The following is a 20,262-nucleotide window of genomic DNA, read 5'->3' as shown; positions in this document are numbered from 1 at the left end:
AATGCTTCTGCTCTGAATGAATCATTTTCTTCTTCTTTTTTCTCCCCTTTTCTTTTTTTTATTAGTGACTCCGAATAATCTAGTCGATCTTCTTTCATCTAGGAACCGGCCAATGATGTTAGTATATTCTCTAATAATTGTTACATGCAGTTCTCTGAGTCCTTTCCAGCTTCATTTTTTTCGTATCTTTGGAAACTTACCCTCAATTTTTCTTGAACTGTGTGAATCTGTAAAAATTACCGGGAACACAGGCGATTTGAAAATCTTATTTTACCAGTGCATCATTCTTTCTCTTTGTAAGAATGTAGCTCTTTTCCGGTTTGGCACTCCTGGTCAAATAGCATACTGTTATTCCTCTCACAATGACACTCAGAAATTGCAGGATTTTGATAATGCCTTTTAAGTTAACAGCCTCAAGCAGGAGCTGGTTCCATCGGTCCGTGGATTTAATCATTTCTTCTTTCTTTCACAGATAAAACCAGACAAATCCTATTTAATGGAGCCAATCAGGGAATTTTATCCGAGTTGAAATCTAATTCTGGAAATTATATTAATGGAGATAGCACACATTGTTGCTCTCAGCAGAGAGTTGGATTTGCAGTAGCCGACGCCAACGGTAATTCTGAAGTAAGTATTCACTGTGCATCATGCAATGCGTCAGTTAAGCTCGGGAGGGATTTTCCTGCGAATAATCAAATCTGACAGTTTTCGGTACGAGAAGAACGATGCGCTTGTTAAAATTTTACGAAAAATTGTCTCCCCGGAGATGTAACACCTCCTTTTTCGGGGTCCTCGAAAACACGTTTGAACCGACCGCCGTGAATCTTCGAATCTACGCGTCATGAACAGGAAGATGGCGGCGCCGAAACCGACCTGCTTACTACCGCCACGCTACCGTTGTTGACAATACGATTTCTCGTTTGAGGTTAAGTAAGTTCTGTGTGAATGTTTCATATCCTACATACATCTGTATCGCATTCTGATTGAAAAGCTTAGAGAATTAAGAACAATGGATATGAATCTCAAACAAAGTAACCCACATAACCTCCAATTGACCAACAAGAACATACCGCCAACGCGACGCGACGCCGCCGTGTATTCTTCCACTACACATTTCGCCGCCATATTGATCGTGACGTGTACATTCGAAACCTACGAGCGCGCGGCTCAAACGCCGTTTTCGGCCACCCTAATTTTTGGCACTTTCGAATAAACTTTTCTCCCGTTTGCAGTCGTCAAAAAAAATTAGGAAAAAACTGTAAGCTCCGGTCATTTACTACTTTCGAATGACACAATAAAAAAAATGACTTATCTGGCTCATTAGGCTCTCCGTCTCTGCTTTTAGCACACCCTTACTGAGCAGCGATGCTAATAGTCCAGTCATTCTAGCCAAAAAAAGGGCCTAACCTCGGACAAATTAGCACAAACTTCTCTTGTGTTTTAAAGCGCTCCAAAACATGTCTAGAGCCCCCCAAAAAAAGTTTACCATTAGCCCCCCTCGGGAACACAGTCAAAATTGCTTATAACAAAATGGCGGCCGTCTGGAATTACGTATAAATTGATTCTTGACTTCGCCAGCGTTTTCCCGATTTTGCGTAATTCTAGTGCATCCAGTGAAAAAAATCATTCAAGTTTGGTTTGTAACTTTTAAAAAAATACAGCTTCGGCAGAATTTTTTCTCTAAAAACTGTTGGCACCAGCGGAAAGAGCATGAAATTTTCTTTTCAAAACACATATTACAGCAGAATTTAACTGAAGGTATAAGACCTTTATAGGGCCTTTATGGAATGGTGTCAAATTTGTCATCTTTTACTTCGTGTAAATTTTGGCTTGAATTTCGATTAGTGTGACCCTTTTTCACGAATATTCGACTATTTTTGAAATAAATTTTGTTATTAATTTAGTCATGGTAAATAGTAAGGGGAGAAGCACCTTAGAGGGATGGTCGACCGGGGGGGGGGGGGGGGGGTGTATACCTGATCCGTTTACTGTTTGGCCTATCGCAGCTAAAGATTCTAAGAAAAAACTGTAAAACACCTAGTTGTCGGCAGATTTTCATGAAATTTGGTGTGCCCCGGTATATCGATCTAGGAAATTCGAATTTGACGTTACTTTCAGTGTGAATCAAAATTCAAGATGGCGGAAAAAAGATTGCGGCAATAATTTGTTAGATACTTGTTTATCGACTGATTTGCATGAAACTTGGTAAAACCCTGTATTTAGCCCTGGAGAATTTGAATTTGATGTCAAATTTAACCGGAATTGAAATCAAAGGTGGTGGGAAGAAGGTGGTGGCCATAATTTTTTTAAAATTAAGGATGGTGGGTACAATTTGAAAACTACCTATTTATCGGCAGATTTTCATGAAACTCGGTGTATCCTGATATTTTGATCTGGTAAATTCGAATTTGACGTTACTTTCAGTCTGAATCAAAATTCAAGATAGTGGAAAAAAGATGGCGGCCTTAATTTTTAAAATATCTGTTTATCGGCTGATTTTCATGACATTGAATATTACCTAGTATTTTGACTAAAGTTTGTTGGTTTTGGTTTGAAAACTTATAATATAAGGTAATAAGACAGGGTAAAAAAGTAATTGAGGGGCTCGGAGGACAAGGCACATAAGTGCAGATTTCGAAAAAAATGACACATTGGTGGTTCCAACTAATTCTAGGTTTAAAATAAAGTTTGTGAAAAATTCACCGGAAGCATCCAGTGCTTAAGTGTGAGTTTGAACTCTCTTTCTGCCATAAGGCTGTGTATAATAGTTAGCAACTTTTAACATGTTTTTCTCGAAATAGCTCGACGAGGTGCACTTATACACCTCGTCCTCCAAGCTGTTTAATTGAGAGTATAAGTCTTAAAACGTAATTATTTCAGTATCGTCGAATATTTAATTGACACAGATTAAGAAATACAAAGCCGAGTATTGAAATAAAATATGTACTAACTTTTTACTCGGTCTATTGAAAGCTAAATAATATTAAATAATGTGGGAAATGATGTCGCATATTCGGCTGACAAGATGCCGAGGGCAGTAAAATTTTAATGTTCATATTATTTTCCTTCTTATTTACTTAGATTTCACTATTTCACACGAGCCTGCGGTACGTCACGTAAAGCATAGGTGTGCATACCCCTCTCCCCTGTTGACAACCCCGCCCCCCGCTGACATCTGCACTTTCGTTATAATCCTTGTTCGCGCTTACGCTTGAGTTGGCCGCCCAAAAGTTCCAAACCTTCAACGGTGTGGTGAATGTATCATAATAATTGTTAGTTTTACTATTGATTCCTCCGACGCAAAAAGACCCGCTCCCCGAGCTGCCGCCATTACACAGCCCAATCCCTCACGTACAGCGCTTCCCGGCGGCGGCTGTGCTTGCATTGTAACTTCCCTCATATGTGAGATGTTCCATTCCGCAATATTTTTAAAAACCCTTAAATGTACAGATTTCGCCAAGCTCTGTCCTATTCGTTTATTTTTACGTGATTGTATGCATATATACGATGAAATTTGTCTTCACTTTGTATGCGTGAAGTATCTGTTACTTCCGTACTGGCGGTCATAATATATCCATTTGCGCTCTTTGTAGGAAGCAGGGAGGAGGAGGTGGGTCAGTTTCCCCTCCTATTATTTATTTTATATTACGTTAATTAATTTTTGCTCCCCAGAAATTATTTAAATAACTTCTCACGATTGATGGAATATTTGCTGTATTGATACGACCTTTTGAGGGACGGTGTTTTGGATAGAAACTCAACTTTCTGTAAATATCGTCATTTTTTACAATTTTAAATAAAGCCGTGTCAAACCCAAAAATTATGGAAATTTTTGAAACAAGGTACCCTATCTTATTGTAAATTTTATGTACTTTCACGTGGTTATAAAGGTTTTTTGATCAAACACTTTTAAAATGCTTAAAAATTAGGAAAATGGAGCTAAAAACGGACTTTTTTCAGAAAAGTGTCATTTTTGATCCCAGAAGAAATTATCCTACCGGCAAATATATTTACTTAAAAGGATGTTGAACATACCATTCTAAACCAAAATTTAACGTACTTTTCAGTTGCATCATTCACTTTAACTTTAAAGCTCATTTTAAAGCAATGAAATCTCAAAAATAACAAAAAAGTTAAATGTCATCATTTTTTTCTTAACTTTTTTTAAACCAAAATTCAGTGCTAAGACCCCTCATAAAGGTTTTACGGCAAGGTTTAATAGCCTTAGGTTATGGGAAATTTCATGAACTTTTCATTTCGCACCTTGTTTTTTTTCTTAAACGCCTTTTAACACGTAAAAAATAAGAAAAACCGCGGGAAAATTTTTTTCGGACAAATTGCAATTTTTTTCAACATTGCCTCCGTATTTTCACGAGAGACGCCAAAAATACAAGTAAAGTTATTTTTCTTACACAAAATTTTACTAGCTTTTCGATGATTACCATGGTTTGATTGAAAAAATTGTTTGCAGCCATGAAAAACCACAAGAACATGAGACAAAGCCTTGTTATTGAACAATTTGTACATTTTTAACGTCTCAAAAATTGGCTTCTAAGTACACTTAAGTACCTTGAAAAATGCATTCATTAACATTTTTTTAACTTTTATGTGCTATTACATTGGTACCATAAAATTTACTTCAAACAAAAATGACTAAATTTTGGGTATATGTCAAGGAAAAGGTTCTAAACACAGCAGCCGGGTTTTCCAATAGACAACTTTAACGCCTTATCTAACTCTCTTTAAAAAATTCGAAACAGTAATTTCAGGAATGCAATTTTTTTGGAAATCTTATTTTCTAAACAATTATTACCATCGTTGAATCGTATCGTTAGTTTCCAGCTGTCAAAAAGCCGAAAAACGTTGAACTTCTGCAATTTATAGAGAAATCATTTTTTAGCGTAATTTCCTTAAATACGCCTTCAGGTACATGTTGTAAAATTTAAAGAAAAACCAGTGTGTTATTTGTCTTGCAAATTTTATAACCTTTCAAAAAAGTATATATAAGTTGTACTTTTGTTGAAAAATAATTGATCGAAAGCGCTGGAAACAGAAGAAAACAGCTGAATTTGTTGTTAAATATTGACTTCATGCTTTTGAATGATTCGTCTTACAATGAGGTCATAAAAGATGAAAAGGTAAAATGAATATGTATACTTACGTAAAATTTAGCGTACTTTTCAGTGGTGTCGTTGTTTCTAACCTTTAATTAATTATTTTGACCTAAAAATGGTCAAGAACGCGAAAAATCGTGAACTATCAGCAGATTTTGCCGGTTGTTGTTTTTAAATAGTAAAATTCGGAAAGAAAAAAAATAATAAAAGCCTAAGTTTTGTATATGATTCCTAATCAAAATTTTATGATCTTTAAATCTAATCTCCTGCAATTTTTTTGTTTAACGCATTATTTTTGAGTTATAAATGAAAATCCGTATGCACGTCCTCTTTGAAAATCGCCGCAAGCCGCCATTTTGAAAAACTGCGATTTGACCACTTTCCCGGTGGAATTTTTTGGTAAACTTTTTTTTCTGTCTTATTGGGTACCTAGAGACCCTATATACCTAAGGAAAAGTTTGTGCTAATTTGTCCGAGGTAAAAAGCTAGAATGACTGGACTATAATGTCGACGTCTTTATACATGCTTTCTCCGCGGACGTATTTCCCTTTCTCGAAGGTTACCTTGGCACACTTGTCTTGGCCAATTCTTAAACCTATGTCATCACTAAACTCTTTCTCCTTCTCAAGTTGTTTTTGCAGTTTCTCGTCGCTGCTGCTGAACAGTTTCAGATCATCCAGTTACAGGAGGTGCGTCAGTTCTTATGGCCTGCCTTGATTTTATATCTATTGTTCATGTTCATTAACCGTATAGAGAGGGGTATTAACCCAACACAGAATAGGAGGGAGGAGAACGCATCCCCGTGGTAGATTCCTCGTTTGATTTTGATGTCAGAGGTGGTAATTGTATCTGTTTTTTCTTTTAGTTGGATGACTGTCGACAAATGCTCCATCATGTTCTTACAGGCGTTTACCAGTAGTATGAAAATGGCGACTTGACCAGGTTAAAAAATCCAACAGCGTTGCATGATGGTGCAGAAAAATACGAATTAAAATACAGCGTTGTATGGTAATTATTATTCAATATGGCAACGTTGTAAAAGTAAAAGTATTGCATGTTGCCCCTTCAATAATGGGGTTATGCAATAGTGTAATGTAGCCCCTTCAATCTGCGGTTTATGCAATGGTGTATTTTTCAAGATGGCGCAGCAGCGTTGCCGGACGGTGCACTTAAATAAGATTTATTTATTGGTGAAATTTTGCAACATCGCATTTTACAGTGTTGCAGATGGGGCGAGAAATTAGTTAATTTTCGATACAATGTTGCCAGATTGTGCAAAAAATTCGGATTTTCGGACTTGTACAAATTTTCGGCTTCGGAGGACCGTTTCTAACAGCATGGGCCTGGTATCGGATACTGTAGATTAGGGTCTGATCTGGGAAATTGAAAAATTTTCGGAAAATCACCCTCGTCCAGTCCGTTGCGGATCGATGCGATTCTTTTCCACTTTCGAAGATCGGAAAACTGTACTGACCGAATTTTAATACGACTTTTCGTCTCCGAGATTTCTGGCTTGTAAAATTTTCGGCCTCGAAAGACCGTATTTTACAGTATGGGGCTGGTATCGGAGACTGGAGATTAGGGTCTGATTCGATAATTTTCATTTTTTAGTAGTGTGCGCTTGGAAATGCGTACGGGAACCTTGTGTGTTGCGATGAGCGACTAGGATTGGGTATTGCAATGCTCAGATTGATGAATCAAACATTTTTTTGGGGTATTTACAGTTACAGTTACAGTTTAAAAGAGTTCGCGTTGCATACTATTTATACGAAATCCTTACTATCGATCCAACTGTTGTGACTCGCGTCCAGACCCAACCATTTGACGAAGGCCTGGTTTTTCTTGCGACGCAGAATTTTCTCCACCAGGAACGTATCCTGATAGTTGGTGGGTTGGAGTTCTTCGCGGTAGAATTTTCCTTTGATGATCGTATCGTAAGCGTCCTTCAGATCGTACGTGATCGGAACGGTCGGATTGACGCTGACAATCTTGAAAATGTCCGTGCTCCAATTCGGTGTGTATCCTTTCTCGAACATGGCTTTGAGTCTCGAGATCCGGACGTGATCACCGACATTCAGTTTCCGTCTGGCCAGACGTCTCTTTTCAATTTTACTCAGCGGCGGCCCACTAAGCTTTTGCAGGATCATCGGTACATCCTTTTCGGTGACATCGATTGGTTTCATCCCGATGGTGCGATGAACGCTCCCGTTATATTCACGAATGAGTTTCGGTAATAGATCTACCCACTTGTACGATCCTTGCGCGCTAAACTCTTTCCACATCTTAGTTTTGAGCGTTCGGTTGAATCGCTCCACAATAGAGGCTTTGGTTGTCGAGTACGAGCTGTACATATTGATCTTGTGACGCTTCATCAATGCTTGACATTTGGAGTTGTAGAATTCCGAGCCCATATCGACTTGTAAATGTTTCGGTGACTTTCCGGCTGCTTTGAGAACGCGTTGCAGAGCATAAGTGACATCCGTGGCCGTTTTCGATTTGAGCGGTTCGGCCCACGCCTTTTTCGAGCACGCGTCGATGACGGTGAGGAGATATCTGTATCCTTTGTTGACCGAGGCGTACGGTTGCATCTCGACGAGATCGGCTTGCCATAAATCGAACAATCCGAGAATCCGTACTTTACGACGCGGATAGTTTCGTCGTGCAGGTTTATGTAGCTCCTCGACGATCCCACGTTTTTCTGCCGACATGATAATTACCGTCAACGTCGTCGTCGTCGTCCGCTCTCTCGATTCAAATGCTGTTTCGATGCTACTATTTTAACCAGACGATTGTAAGATTGTTGAAGTTGATGGATACGCTCCAGACAGTGTTGACCTAATTTCATGGCTTCCTTCCACTTCCGTTCGGACCATTGTTTGTTCACCGCATCCTCATCGCTTTCGGGATCTTGCACTTGACGAATCCGTTTGTTCGATACGATATAATTTCCATCGGAATCCAGTGAAAATCCGTCACCTTTTGGACCGCGGCGGAATTTCGATCGGCCAAAACCGTCCGTGTGACTCATCTCAACACTATTTTCCTTTCATTCGATTCACAACCTCTAGTTGACTGATCCTATTTTCCAGTCGTGATAATTTCGTCTCGAGTCGTTGCGCGATACTTTTGTATTCTTCCATTTTCTCCAAACAAACCTGTGTCGAATTCATAGCTTCCGTCCACCTCGAGTCTGTCCATTGTTTGTTCACGGCGTCGGTATCCTCTTCGGGATCTTGCAGTTGTCGGATCCGTTTGTTGGATACGAGATAATTCCCGTCGGGATCCAGTAAGAAACCGTCTCCTTTGAGACCTTGCTTCGTGTTGCGAACGTAAGTCCCTTTCGATCTTCCAAACCGGTCGGTGTGACTCATTTTTGTGCGGATCCTATATTTAGTGGATGTAATCCGCTTCGCGAAGCTCCTCGACGATACTCAGAATTTCACGATCGTGATCGGTGTGACCAGCTTGTTTCGAAGCTACAAGTAAAACGAGACGTTGGACCAATTCGTTCGGATCGTCCCAATAGACGAGTTCCCGTTTCGCACGATGAATTTTGATACCGGAGCCTTTCTTCAGTTTTTTACGCGATGACTTCCTCGTTGATCTCGGAGTCGATGTAGCGAACAAAGGTTTGATGAGATCGCGGTATTTTTGACTGCGGTTCGAGTTGGGTCTACCGTGTGGATGATGATCCCTCCGATGCGCATTGGTGAGCGTAACTACTCGTTGGAATTTAGCGCGATCATCTGCTGTGTAATTACGCGGATGTTTCTGAAAAAGGAGCTCCAAGAACCTGGGTGTCGGTTCGAACACCTCATCGCTACCGTCCAAGATTAGTCGTCCGTCCGAATCGAAACTTATGGTTCGGTTCCCGATGAGAAAGTTTCCGTTGATCGCTTTCCGCACACCATACGCGGGATCGGATTGTTTCGGATGTTTTTCCAGATAGTCCAAGTAGAATTGTACGTTCGGGGCAGTGATTGTGTCTCGAGAATCGACGTCGTCGTCTTCCGTGCGACCGGTTGTTTGTTCTTTATCCGTTGCGTCTTGGAACGATTCATCATCATCATCAACATCATCATCCTCCTCCTCGTTTGAGTCGTTATCATCATTATCATCATTGTTCATATTTTTCGGTGATCCGAACGAAGCAAATAAACTATCAACAAACATTGTTTTATCTTTCATTTCCGATTTTGAAGGTTCGATCTTGGTTTTCTTTTCCTGAGGAGCAGCAACAAGTGCGGGTGTTGATGACGAGACAGTTTTCTGCAACGCTCCGAGCGGATCTGTCAACGGTTTGAAAACTTTCTTTAACGTCACCTGAGCGTCCGCCTCTCTGGTGCGAATGGTATTTAACTTCCGTTTGATATCTTGACGGATTTTATCGATACTACCGTATTTCTGAGCGATCGTCGACAACGATAAGTTATCCATCTTGTACAATATAGGTATCGAAACCTTTCCGGTACCTTCCCTCGTTCTTATTACTATCTTTATCGATGACTAAAAACCCGTACTTGTCCTGCCTGCACACCGAGCAGATATGTCTGAAATCTTCGAACGTGAAATCTGTGTTGACGTGATCGTCGTAGATGTGTCGCAAGTTTGTATTGTCCTGTTTGAAAACTACGAGCAGGTTAGCGTTATCGCGAATCAATTGTTTCGGTCTGCGAGAATAAGTTTGACACAAGTAGAAACTATCGACCGAGCTATGCCTTCCCATACTAAAATAATCCCGCATCGCATTTTGTTTGTCACAGGCGACATCATCCAAAATAAAGACCGAGTCCGATGCGGCATCGTTTGGTGGAACAATCTCGGCCGTGTCCGAATAGACGTTGTATCCGAGACCATCGATTCCGTCGAATATCTGTCGCAGTTCTTCGTTCTTGGGTTGGAACGGTGTCTTGGAGTACAAGTACACGTTGCGGAACTTCAATCCGTTCGGATGTTGTAGCAAGCAAACCATCACGTTTGTTTTACCGCAGTTAGACGGTCTAAAAGACCTAATCCTTCCGCTCCCCAGAAGTCCGGGACGCTCTATGACCGTCGAAAAACTTCCTGCTAATAAAACATTACCTAAAAATAAAATGTCTGCCCTTCCATTGTTCGAATACGCGATTAAGCGAATGAGCTTTGAAGAATGCGTATTTGTGAGTTTGTTCGAAGTACCGTACGAGCTGGAAATCGGTCTCAGCGCGCAACTTGTTGCGTTATTGTATTCACAAGTGGACCCAAATCATCACAGGTGCACCCACGTGTGTGACTACGAGTGCGTGCGCGCGCTAGAAGCGATTTTGGAAATTTTAAAATATGAATGGCGCGGCAAACCCGCGTTTTATCGTTCCTTTATGACTGGTTTTTATAATTGGGCTCGAACACATTTGTGCAACAAAAATCTCATTTCATCATGCAGTGGATATCGGATATAACGACTTTGAAGGGACCAGCCATATTCGGTCGTTATAGCCGATAGTCGTTATAACCGATAGTGGAATTTTTACGCACGTACCCTATGTTGAAGAGCTGAGAACAAGGCTGTGCTGTAGGTGGGATTCCAGGGCCCGGTGAATTTTGCTGCTGATTCATTATCTCTTCAGTAACACCTTTGTTTATTAGCTTTATCTAATTTTATTTGAATTGAATATTTATTTAATTCATTTATTTTTTTATTCCAGGACTAATTTTAATTAAAACACTCTGCTTGAATTTGTAAAAAGAAGGTATTTTATAATATTGAGAATACATGCACTACACACTACATTATGTTTGCAATACATATGCGCAATACCGAAGAAGTATAAAACTTCTAATTTGAATAATAGTCCATGATTTCTTTTTGCTTCACAATCGTGTTCGCGTACCCTTTTTGTAACGCTCTATGGGCCGAGCGTAAAGTGTGATAAAGTGGAATCGTTCCATTCTGGGTTCAAAATTAGGAATTTTTGAACAGTTGTGATGGCTTCTAGGGCGTCTGGAAACGAGATCCTCCTTTCTTCGGCCTCTGTTGCTGTCGCTCAGGTCGTTATAACCGATCACCACATCTGTTGAGACGCGAAAACTCCGTCGCTATGACCGATATGTCGTTATATGCGATGTCGTTATAACCGATACATGAATACATTGAATGAATGGGATTTCAGCCGGGACCGACCAGTTTACGTCGTTATGCCCGACATGTCGTTATAACCGATGTCGCTATATCCGATATCCACTGTATATAGAAACCGAATTGCTGCTACTCGACTAGTGAACACGGGTGTGGACGCGAGTCACAACAGTTGAATCGATAGTAAGGATTTCGTATAAATAGTATGCATTCTCCTCTCAGTATCGCAAGGAATAAATCATGATTGATAAAATAATTCTCATCACCATCATCATTGCTGTTGTTGGAGTGCATTCCACAACGGTGGTGGAAAACTCATCTGAAGCAAACATCACAATGTGCCCGGTCTGTCCGGAAATCAAATGCGCACCCTCTACCTTGACGGACGTTCTTCTATTCATCTTGAGTTTACTGGCGCTCATTTGCTCCGCTCCGTACCTGTACTCTAAGTTCCTTTCATCCGACTGCAAGTTCCGTTTCATCAGGATGTCCCGTGAGAAGAACAATCGGAAAGTCGATTGAAAGTTCGGAGAAGGAGAAGGAATCGATGTTTGTGGTTGACAACCCTCATGTTTTTAGAACGCGCACGTTTTCTGAACGTGTACGTTTTCTAAACGCGTTTGCGTTTTCTAAACGCGTTTGCGTTTGCGTTCTCTAAACGCGTTTGCGTTTTCTAAACGCGAACTGTCGTAAACTGTAACTTTAACTGTAAATATCCAACAAAAAAAATAATAAAATTTTTTGATTCATCAAACTGAATATTGCAATATCCAATCCCAGTCGCTCATCGCAAAACACAAGGTTCCGATACGCATTTCCAAGCGCACACTACTAAAAAATGAAAATTATCGAATCAGACCCTAATTTCCAGTCTCCGATACCAGCCCCATACTGTAAAATACGGTCTTTCGAGGCCGAAAATTTTACAAGTCAGAAATCTCGGAAACGAAAAGTCGTATTAAAATTTGGTCAGTACAGTTTTCCGATCTTCGAAAGTGGAAAAGAATCGCATCGATCCGCAACGGACCGGACGAGGGTGATTTTCCGAAAATTTTTCAATTTCCCGGATCAGACCCTAATCTACAGTATCCGATACCAGGCCCATGCTGTTAGAAACGGTCCTCCGAAACCGAAAATTTTTACAAGTCCGAAAATCCGAATTTTTTGCACAATCTGGCAACATTGTATCGAAAAATTAACTAATTTCTCGCCCCATCTGCAACACTGTAAAATGCGATGTTGCAAAATTTCACCAATAAATAAATCTTATTTAAGTGCTTCGTCCGGCAACGCTGCTGCGCCATCTTGAAAAATACACCATTGCATAAACCGCAGATTGAAGGGGCTACATTACACTATTGCATAACCCCATTATTGAAGGGGCAACATGCAATACTTTTCCTTTTACAACGTTGCCATATTGAATAATAATTACCATACAACGCTGTATTTTAATTCGTATTTTTCTGCACCATCATGCAACGCTGTTGGATTTTTTACCTGGTCAAGTCGCCATTTTCATACTACTTTTACTATATGTGGGTGCACTCCCATGAGTTCCAGTGCACGGCTGATTCAGCTGTAGGGCATACTGTCGAAGGCTGTTTGGTAGTTCAGCCATGCGATCGATAGGTTCCTCTTGTTCTTCCTGCAATCGTCGATGATGGTTTTTCATATTAAGATTTGGTCTGGGCAGCCCTTAGCTCCTTTGCGGCATCCTCTCTGCTCCATTAGGATTAGTTTTGCATTTTCTAAATATTTGTAGGTTTTTCCGGTCATACGCGCCTGTGTAGGTTTTGTACGGTGTGTTGAGGTAAGTTATGGGCCTATAGTTTTTAGGATTTGCAGTATCTCTTTTTTTTGCTATCAGGTATGTAGTCTCTTTGGCTAACCTAGTTGGGAATTCTTTCCCATTAAGTAGCTTGTTATACTCGACTGTTAGGTACTCACGTATGCTAGGAATTTTTTTTTAACCAAAAGCTTTGTATCTTATCTGGACCAGGTGCTTTCCAGTTTGCAAGGTTTTTATTGGTAGTTGTTAGTTCACCTGCTTCGGGATCTGTCCATTCCATTGTGTCTTTCGTGACCTCTGAGTCTTTGATCCATCCAGCCTCCGAGTTGTGTCGAGTAAATACTTCGTAGATTCCTTTCCAGAACTCTTCCACCTCTTCTTTCTGCGGGGTTGCTCTGATGTCAGAGAAGTCACCTTTGATGTTCCTGTAGAAGCTTTTGCAGTTGCTTTCAAAGCTTCTGTTGTGAAAGAACTGATTTGATCTTTTCTGGTATTTTCTTATCCTTTGGCTAAAGATGCGTTGCTTTAAGTGCTCCATTACACTGTCTATACTGTTTTCTTCTCCTTCCGGGGTGTATTTGTCCAAGATTGGACTTTGTGAGTCGTCCGCTGTTCTTTTCCTTTGCTCGTTATTTTGAAATTAGCTAGCACTGAGAGGTTCCTCCTTGTGATGGGGCTCGATCCTCCGCGTTCAAACATCCCGCCCGAGGCTGCCGACCGCGCAGCAGTCAGCGCGCACCAACCAGCAGCGGACCGCAGTCTTTGTTGTCCTGGCAAGGAGTGCGCTGAGTGCGTAACAAGGACCGGCCTTGCTTGCAAAGAAAGACCGTTATTCTGCAAAAGACCGAACAGTGCGCTAGTGCAAAGCCCTTTCTCGTTTGAGGTTAAGTAAGTTTTGTGTGAATGTTTCATATCCCACATACATCTGTATAGCAATCTGATTGAAAAGCCCAGAGAATTAAGAACAATGGATATGAATCTCAAACAAAGTAACCCACATAACCTCCAATTGACCAACAAATCACACCGCCAACGCGACGCCGCCGTGTATTCTTCCACTACGCTTTCCGCCGCCATATTGATCGTGACGTGTACATTCGAAACCTACGAGCGCGCGGTTCAAACTCCGTTTTAGGCCACCCTAATTTTTGGCACTTTCAAATGAACTTTTCTCCCGTTTCCAGTCATCAAAACAAAAATTAGGAAGAAAACTGTAAGCTACGGTCACTTACTACTTTCGAAAGACACAATAAAAAAAAATTACTTAACTGACTCGTTCTAGGTGACGGTAGCCAGCCCGGCCCAATCCTGAAAAATTCCCCTAAAAGTTGACGACCCCTCCCCCCCCTCCCAAAAAAAAAAAATAAAATAAAAAGTTGAAAACGACGGGTGGCTGCTGCCTAACTAGATATACACGGAGAAAATCAATGGGGCTCGCCTGCACGGTTTGCTGTCTATTTAGCTCTCCTGCTTCTTAAGTCTAACAGTAAATCCCAAAAACCCTATAATATTTGGGTAGGAGATGCTCAGCTCTACTCGTAATGCCCACCCTTTTTGAGGTTGTTGAATAATACAAAAGTTATTAAGCTTTAACGACAAATTTTGGACCCCAAAAACGATTATGATGGAATTGTTGAGCAGAATTATTGTTGTTGTCGGGGCTCGCGAAACGCTCCGCCGCGGTAGAGACCGTTACGATTTTTAATCGACCTACAATTATAACCGTAGGAAAAAAACCCTATACAAATTTAGATATTTTGAATCAACGCCATATAAACTAAAATCAATTTTTTGGAAATTTGAAATGGATGACGTATGAGGAGGAACTATTAAAAATTAAGACGTTTTCTGACGATTTGAAAGTCGATCCGTCCCCAGGGCTGTGGAGGTAAGGGTAGTATAAAATTAAACTAGGAATAATTTGAATCTGGGGAATTATTTTAGTCGCGCTTGTTACATTCTATGCATAAAAATGTCCATAAGGTGGTCTGCTCGGCCCAAAAAATTCAAAATTTTTCGAACACTGAAGAATGTACCTTACTCTCTATAACGCTGCAAATTCTCGCTTAAAAAGATTGTATACAAAACAAACAAAAAAAATCTGAAAATCAAAGAACATTTCATCGTGTCATGTGAAAAAAAAAATCATCGTCATTAGGATAAGAAAGATACACATTTTGATACCGAAAATCCTGGATTGATACTATCCCCCAGGATCGAATTTCCTCCTAAATCTCCAGTCCTTGGGAGGCAATCTCCTCCAAGAAGAATCATTCTGCAACTTGGATCCATCGAAATAATCATTAATTCTCAAGTAGACTTTTTTGTTGAGCTCGTATTTGGCGTCGTCCGTGTAACTCGCAGTAATACAGCTTCGCTTTTTTTCACTCATTCTTTTGAACTTGTAAACTTCGCGACTGGCGGCGTTAATGTTTTGAAAATCGCTGCGCTGATCAAAATGACTATTTTTACCAATTTTTTACAATGGAACTTACGAATTCCTTAGGGAATATTTTTATATTGTGAAGATATCCTTCCTGAGTCACACATGCGGCTGGTTTCTCCTCAGATTTGCAAATCTTGAACGTGTCGGGATCTCCACGCTCCGTAACGGGCTCGACACTCCCTTCGTTTGTGCCAATTTCTATGGAAGTATCTGAAACACTGCTCGAAGATGCATTAGACCCAAAATTTTCTTCCTTTGTCAAAAACATCTCCTCAAACTCAAGCACGACGGTTTCCATTTCTCGACGTTGTTCCGGACATGGTTTTTGAATGATATGTATGCCCAGGTTTTCAAAACTTTCGACGTTGAGCGATGTTTCAGTGTTTATTTGGTCGAGCGCTTGCCCGAGTTTTAGGTTTCTGCGTCTTGACCTGGGTCAAGTTCATGAGGCTCGTCGTTGTTTTGAAAACACTCGTATGCGTCACCCAATGCCCGAGTTACCTCATTTATCACGTAGTCGTCGGTTTTTTTCCCTCATTCAGCAAAGCCGCGAAAAATGGAGGATTTTTCTTGGTGCGGATTATCCAAGCTCTCGATGAAATTCAATTCTAAACCTTCACACAATGCTTGCTCCACATAAATTTCACGTTTGATTTTTTGCCACGCTGAATAATCCGGACGTACCTCCTTTTCGTCGATTCCGTTGCTATTAACCACGTTGTTTCCAGCCACAGCACATCCTACCGATTTGCCATAATACAGGTCAATACAATTTTTAAGAAGATTAGCTAGTTTATAGCAGCCCGTAGATAAAAGCATATTTCCGTTCGGGGGCTTCCCCGTTTTCCAATCCTCATACCCAAGTGAATTTAGAGGTAGATGGCGATTTTTATGATATTTTTGTAATGAATGTAGCTTTATTTACGAATTGAATATTATCATCATTTCTCGGATCTTGCTTCGGTATGCTCGTCACGATCACCAATTTTCTACTTCCGAGTTCATTTAAAAACGAGAAATTTATATTTTCTGCTAATTCATGGATATTCTCTTCTAATTTATTTGCCCCTCCCATGAAGATAACGACGTCTCCGAGCGAGTCCGCTTTTTCTGCCTCGCGAATTTTCGCCACTACGTCTTGAAATTTAAGGTTATGACCTTCTTGGCGGTGGACTTCAAATTGTTCGCTCCCCAAAAGTTGACTCGGGTCTGTTTTCATGTTTTTCCCATTAAAGTCACAAAAAATTGAAATTTTCTCTTTCCCACTTACAGGAGTCTTTTTTCTCTTTCCGGCGTTAATCATTTCAACTCTGTCGACTCTTTGTTCCCGGCCTAGAGGGGGCTCCGGCCGGGAATAAATTAGTATTTTTGATTCGTGTATTCTGTGATTTGTCCATCCCGACGATTAGGACGTAAATGCGGGTATAACAACCAACATGTTTGCTGTTCTTGACCTGGTCGTTCACAATGATTGCATCTAAGTGAGTTTCGGGATTGGAAACCCCCAGCTTGTTGAGGAAAATAAAGAGTTTTGTGCTTGGAACTGCACAAAAAGCTTGCAGAGTTCAGAAAAAACCCTTGGAGACCATTGTTCATTACTCTCATGGGATTTTGCAAATCTTCCATCTTTCTACTTTATTCAATGACATTTCGCATCCTGCCTCTACTTTGGACGAAAGTGTAGTCACTTCCCCCTCCAGGCGGTTTACCCTGTTCTCTAATTTTGAGAAGAATCCATTTTGATTACCTTGGCTCTGTATCGCTGCAATTACATTTTCTTCTTGTCTCTCCTCGCTAATGGATCCATTTTTAATATTCCCGGGTTTTTTAATCAACTCCTTTGCTTTTCTCAAATTTTGTTTTAATTTAGTGAATGATGAATTGTCAAGCATCCACACTGCCAATTTATAATAGTAATTGACCCTTTCACTATTAAATTGCATAGGTCGGGTTCGGGCATGTTAATGTTATGCGTCAAATTCATACTTCTCTTGGCTAAAATGTAATCTAACGGGTCCTCTGACTCTTTCTGAACTCTGTCGATGAAGCCGCCCCAATCTTTTTCTTCCGAGCCATGTGCTGCCAGAAGTTTTTGTTTATATTGGTCGTACGTTTCTAAGGCCGCAAACTCGTCTTTCTCGACTCCCCAGAAATCTTTTGCTTTTCCTCTTAAAAAGGTTCTTAGGTTAGGGGTTTAGGTTCCTTTTCTATTCTGATCCGTCTCATTTCTCATTTAATGTTCGTAGTCGTCAAATAGCGTCCTAATTTTATACTCATTTTCTCCTGTAAAATACTGCGGAGGGTCTTCGTGCCTTAGTCTTTGTCCAGATACAGCTATTTGTGCGTTATGGTTGTTCATGATGAGATCGTTTTTGTAAATATGTGAAAAAATTTGGCCATTGTAACTGTTCTCGAGATGTACGGTTGTTCGGCCAATTGACTCTTCACTTTTACCGGTGTTAATTGAGTTATCCAAATTGATTAGTTTATTCTGCTCTGCTGTGAAATTATGCCAACCTGAAAAAGAACTGATGGGATCGTCGATCTCTGGTGTGCTCGGGATTGAGACGTCCTCTGGTTTTACTGGAAAGGAAAGGTTACTGGTTTATAGGAAGGTGGTTCTACGTAATCCTCTTCTTCACTTTGATTGTTTTATGTAATTCTCTCTTCTTCTAATTTTACCAAGAATTTTCTTTCGTCATTCAGAGACGAAAAGCACCAATGAAAGCCTCTTTCTTCTAGTTCGGATTGTACCGCGGGCGTAGTTCCTTGATAAACGCTACTTATTTTGCCAGTTTTTTTACAGGATATCCACTCGGTAGGTTTGACTTTGAATAACTCCAAGGAGTTGACTTCCTCCTGAGTTCGCTGCTTTGCGTAGTGCGCTACTGGTTGCTCAGAAACGGATTCCCCTTTTGGAAATTTTTTAGGGAAAGCTACACGCAGAGAATCTATTACAGTGGATATCGGATATAACGACCTTGAAGGGACCAGCCATATTCGGTCGTTATAGCCGATAGTCGTTATAACCGATAGTGGAATTTTCACGCACGTACCCTATGTTGAAGAGCTGAAAACAAGGCTGTGCTGTAGGTGGGATTCCAGGGCCCGGTGAATTTTGCTGCTGATTCATTATCTCTTCAGTAACACCTTTGTTTATTAGCTTTATCTAATTTTATTTGAATTGAATATTTATTTAATTCATTTATTTTTTTATTCTAGGACTAATTTTAATTAAAACACTCTGCTTGAATTTGTAAAAAGAAGGTATTTTATAATATTGAGAATACATGCACTACACACTACATTATGTTTGCAATACATATGCGCAATACCGAAGAAGTATAAAACTTCTAATTTGAATAATAGTCCATGATTTCTTTTTGCTTCACAATCGTGTTCGCGTACCCTTTTTGTAACGCTCTATGGGCCGAGCGTAAAGTGTGATAAAGTGGAATCGTTCCATTCTGGGTTCAAAATTAGGAATTTTTGAACAGTTGTGATGGCTTCTAGGGCGTCTGGAAACGAGATCCTCCTTTCTTCGGCCTCTGTTGCTGTCGCTCAGGTCGTTATAACCGATCACCACATCTGTTGAGACGCGAAAACTCTGTCGCTATGACCGATATGTCGTTATAACCGATACATAAATACATTGAATGAATGGGATTTCAGCCGGGACCGACCAGTTTACGTCGTTATGCCCGATATGTCGTTATAACCGATGTCGTTATATCCGATATCCACTGTAATTTTGTGTGGTGTACATAAAACAACCGGCCTTCGGATGATTTGAATTTTACATAAGTACATGGGATCATGTGAAGAAAAGGACTAGTATACCTTTTAGTACCAACGTAACTATTAATGTACTGATGTTATGACTCACCTTTTTGTTTGCGAAGCCCCGCTCGATTTAACACTGAACAGCTTGATTTAACACCCTTCAAAATACATTTTTGGAAAAAACAGATGGGGGGTACCGGAATCGATTTTTGATGACTTGCTCAAAGCCCGGCGCGTGCACCATGCAGTGATTGGAGGTCGGGGATACTAATACTAAGGAACTAAAATAACTAGGCCACTTTCGGTGTGGAAACCTCTATTTCGCAAATCATCATCATCATTAATGTAAACTTCGAAGGATTCAGACTTTCAGCGATTCTACCTTTTTCTCTTTCACTCGAGGGGAAGTGTCCCCTACCCGCCTCTCTTCCCCACCCGGTGACTGACGCTGCGCTGTGCTGAACGGTTCTGCCTGAACCTTTCCCTTACGTCTCTGACCGTTCCCCACTCCTCTGTCAATCGAACCATGCGACCGCTTACGCATTGTCGCTCGCCCACCCAGGTACCAGGGTACCTAGCGGCCAGCGGTCAGTTGATGATAAATCTCGCTCATGCTCCCACGCAGCTACGCATAGATTACGCCAGCGAATTATTTTCCGAATTATTGGAATTTCTTCGATAATAATTTTCTTTATTTATTTGACTGTACTTTTTCTCTGCTTTACTGTATTTTCCTTAGTTCTCTACTGTGTTTTCCTTAGTTCTCTGCTGTGTTTTTCTTAAATCTCCTCGGTGTTTTTATTTTATCTCGCTCATGCTCCCACGCAGCTGAGCTCAGATTACCCTAGTGGAGTCGTTTTCTTTGTTATTTTTCTTTATTTCTTTCTCTGTTATACTGTGCTTTTCTTGAATCTCTCCTGCGTTTCTCTTTCTTTTCTTTTCCTTTGTGTTCCAATATTTCTTTTCCTGTCCTTTGTTCTCTGAGTATATAATTGATAAAATAAGCATGAATCCA

General features: G+C 40.5%; 2 protein-coding genes across 4 annotated transcripts in view; one reads left to right on the top strand and one right to left on the bottom strand.

The window, feature by feature from the left end:
• LOC109038018 (tRNA (cytidine(32)/guanosine(34)-2'-O)-methyltransferase) overlaps positions 1-20,262 on the bottom strand; it is a 270,186-nt gene that overhangs the window by 93,573 nt on the left and 156,351 nt on the right. The window lies entirely within an intron of this gene.
• LOC109039410 (uncharacterized) overlaps positions 1-20,262 on the top strand; it is a 94,799-nt gene that overhangs the window by 50,763 nt on the left and 23,774 nt on the right. For all 3 annotated transcript variants that reach the window (XM_072297288.1, XM_072297286.1, XM_072297287.1), the window contains exon 2: positions 473-627. In XM_072297288.1, coding sequence (XP_072153389.1) covers positions 473-627 — 155 coding nt within the window. The remainder of the gene's footprint in view (positions 1-472; positions 628-20,262) is intronic.

Source organism: Bemisia tabaci, chromosome 2, assembly GCF_918797505.1.
Source record: "Bemisia tabaci chromosome 2, PGI_BMITA_v3".
Classification (NCBI taxonomy): Eukaryota; Metazoa; Arthropoda; class Insecta; order Hemiptera; family Aleyrodidae; genus Bemisia; species Bemisia tabaci.
The sequence above is the reverse complement of the archived record's forward strand: the minus strand, read 5'-3'. Positions and strand labels throughout refer to the sequence as shown.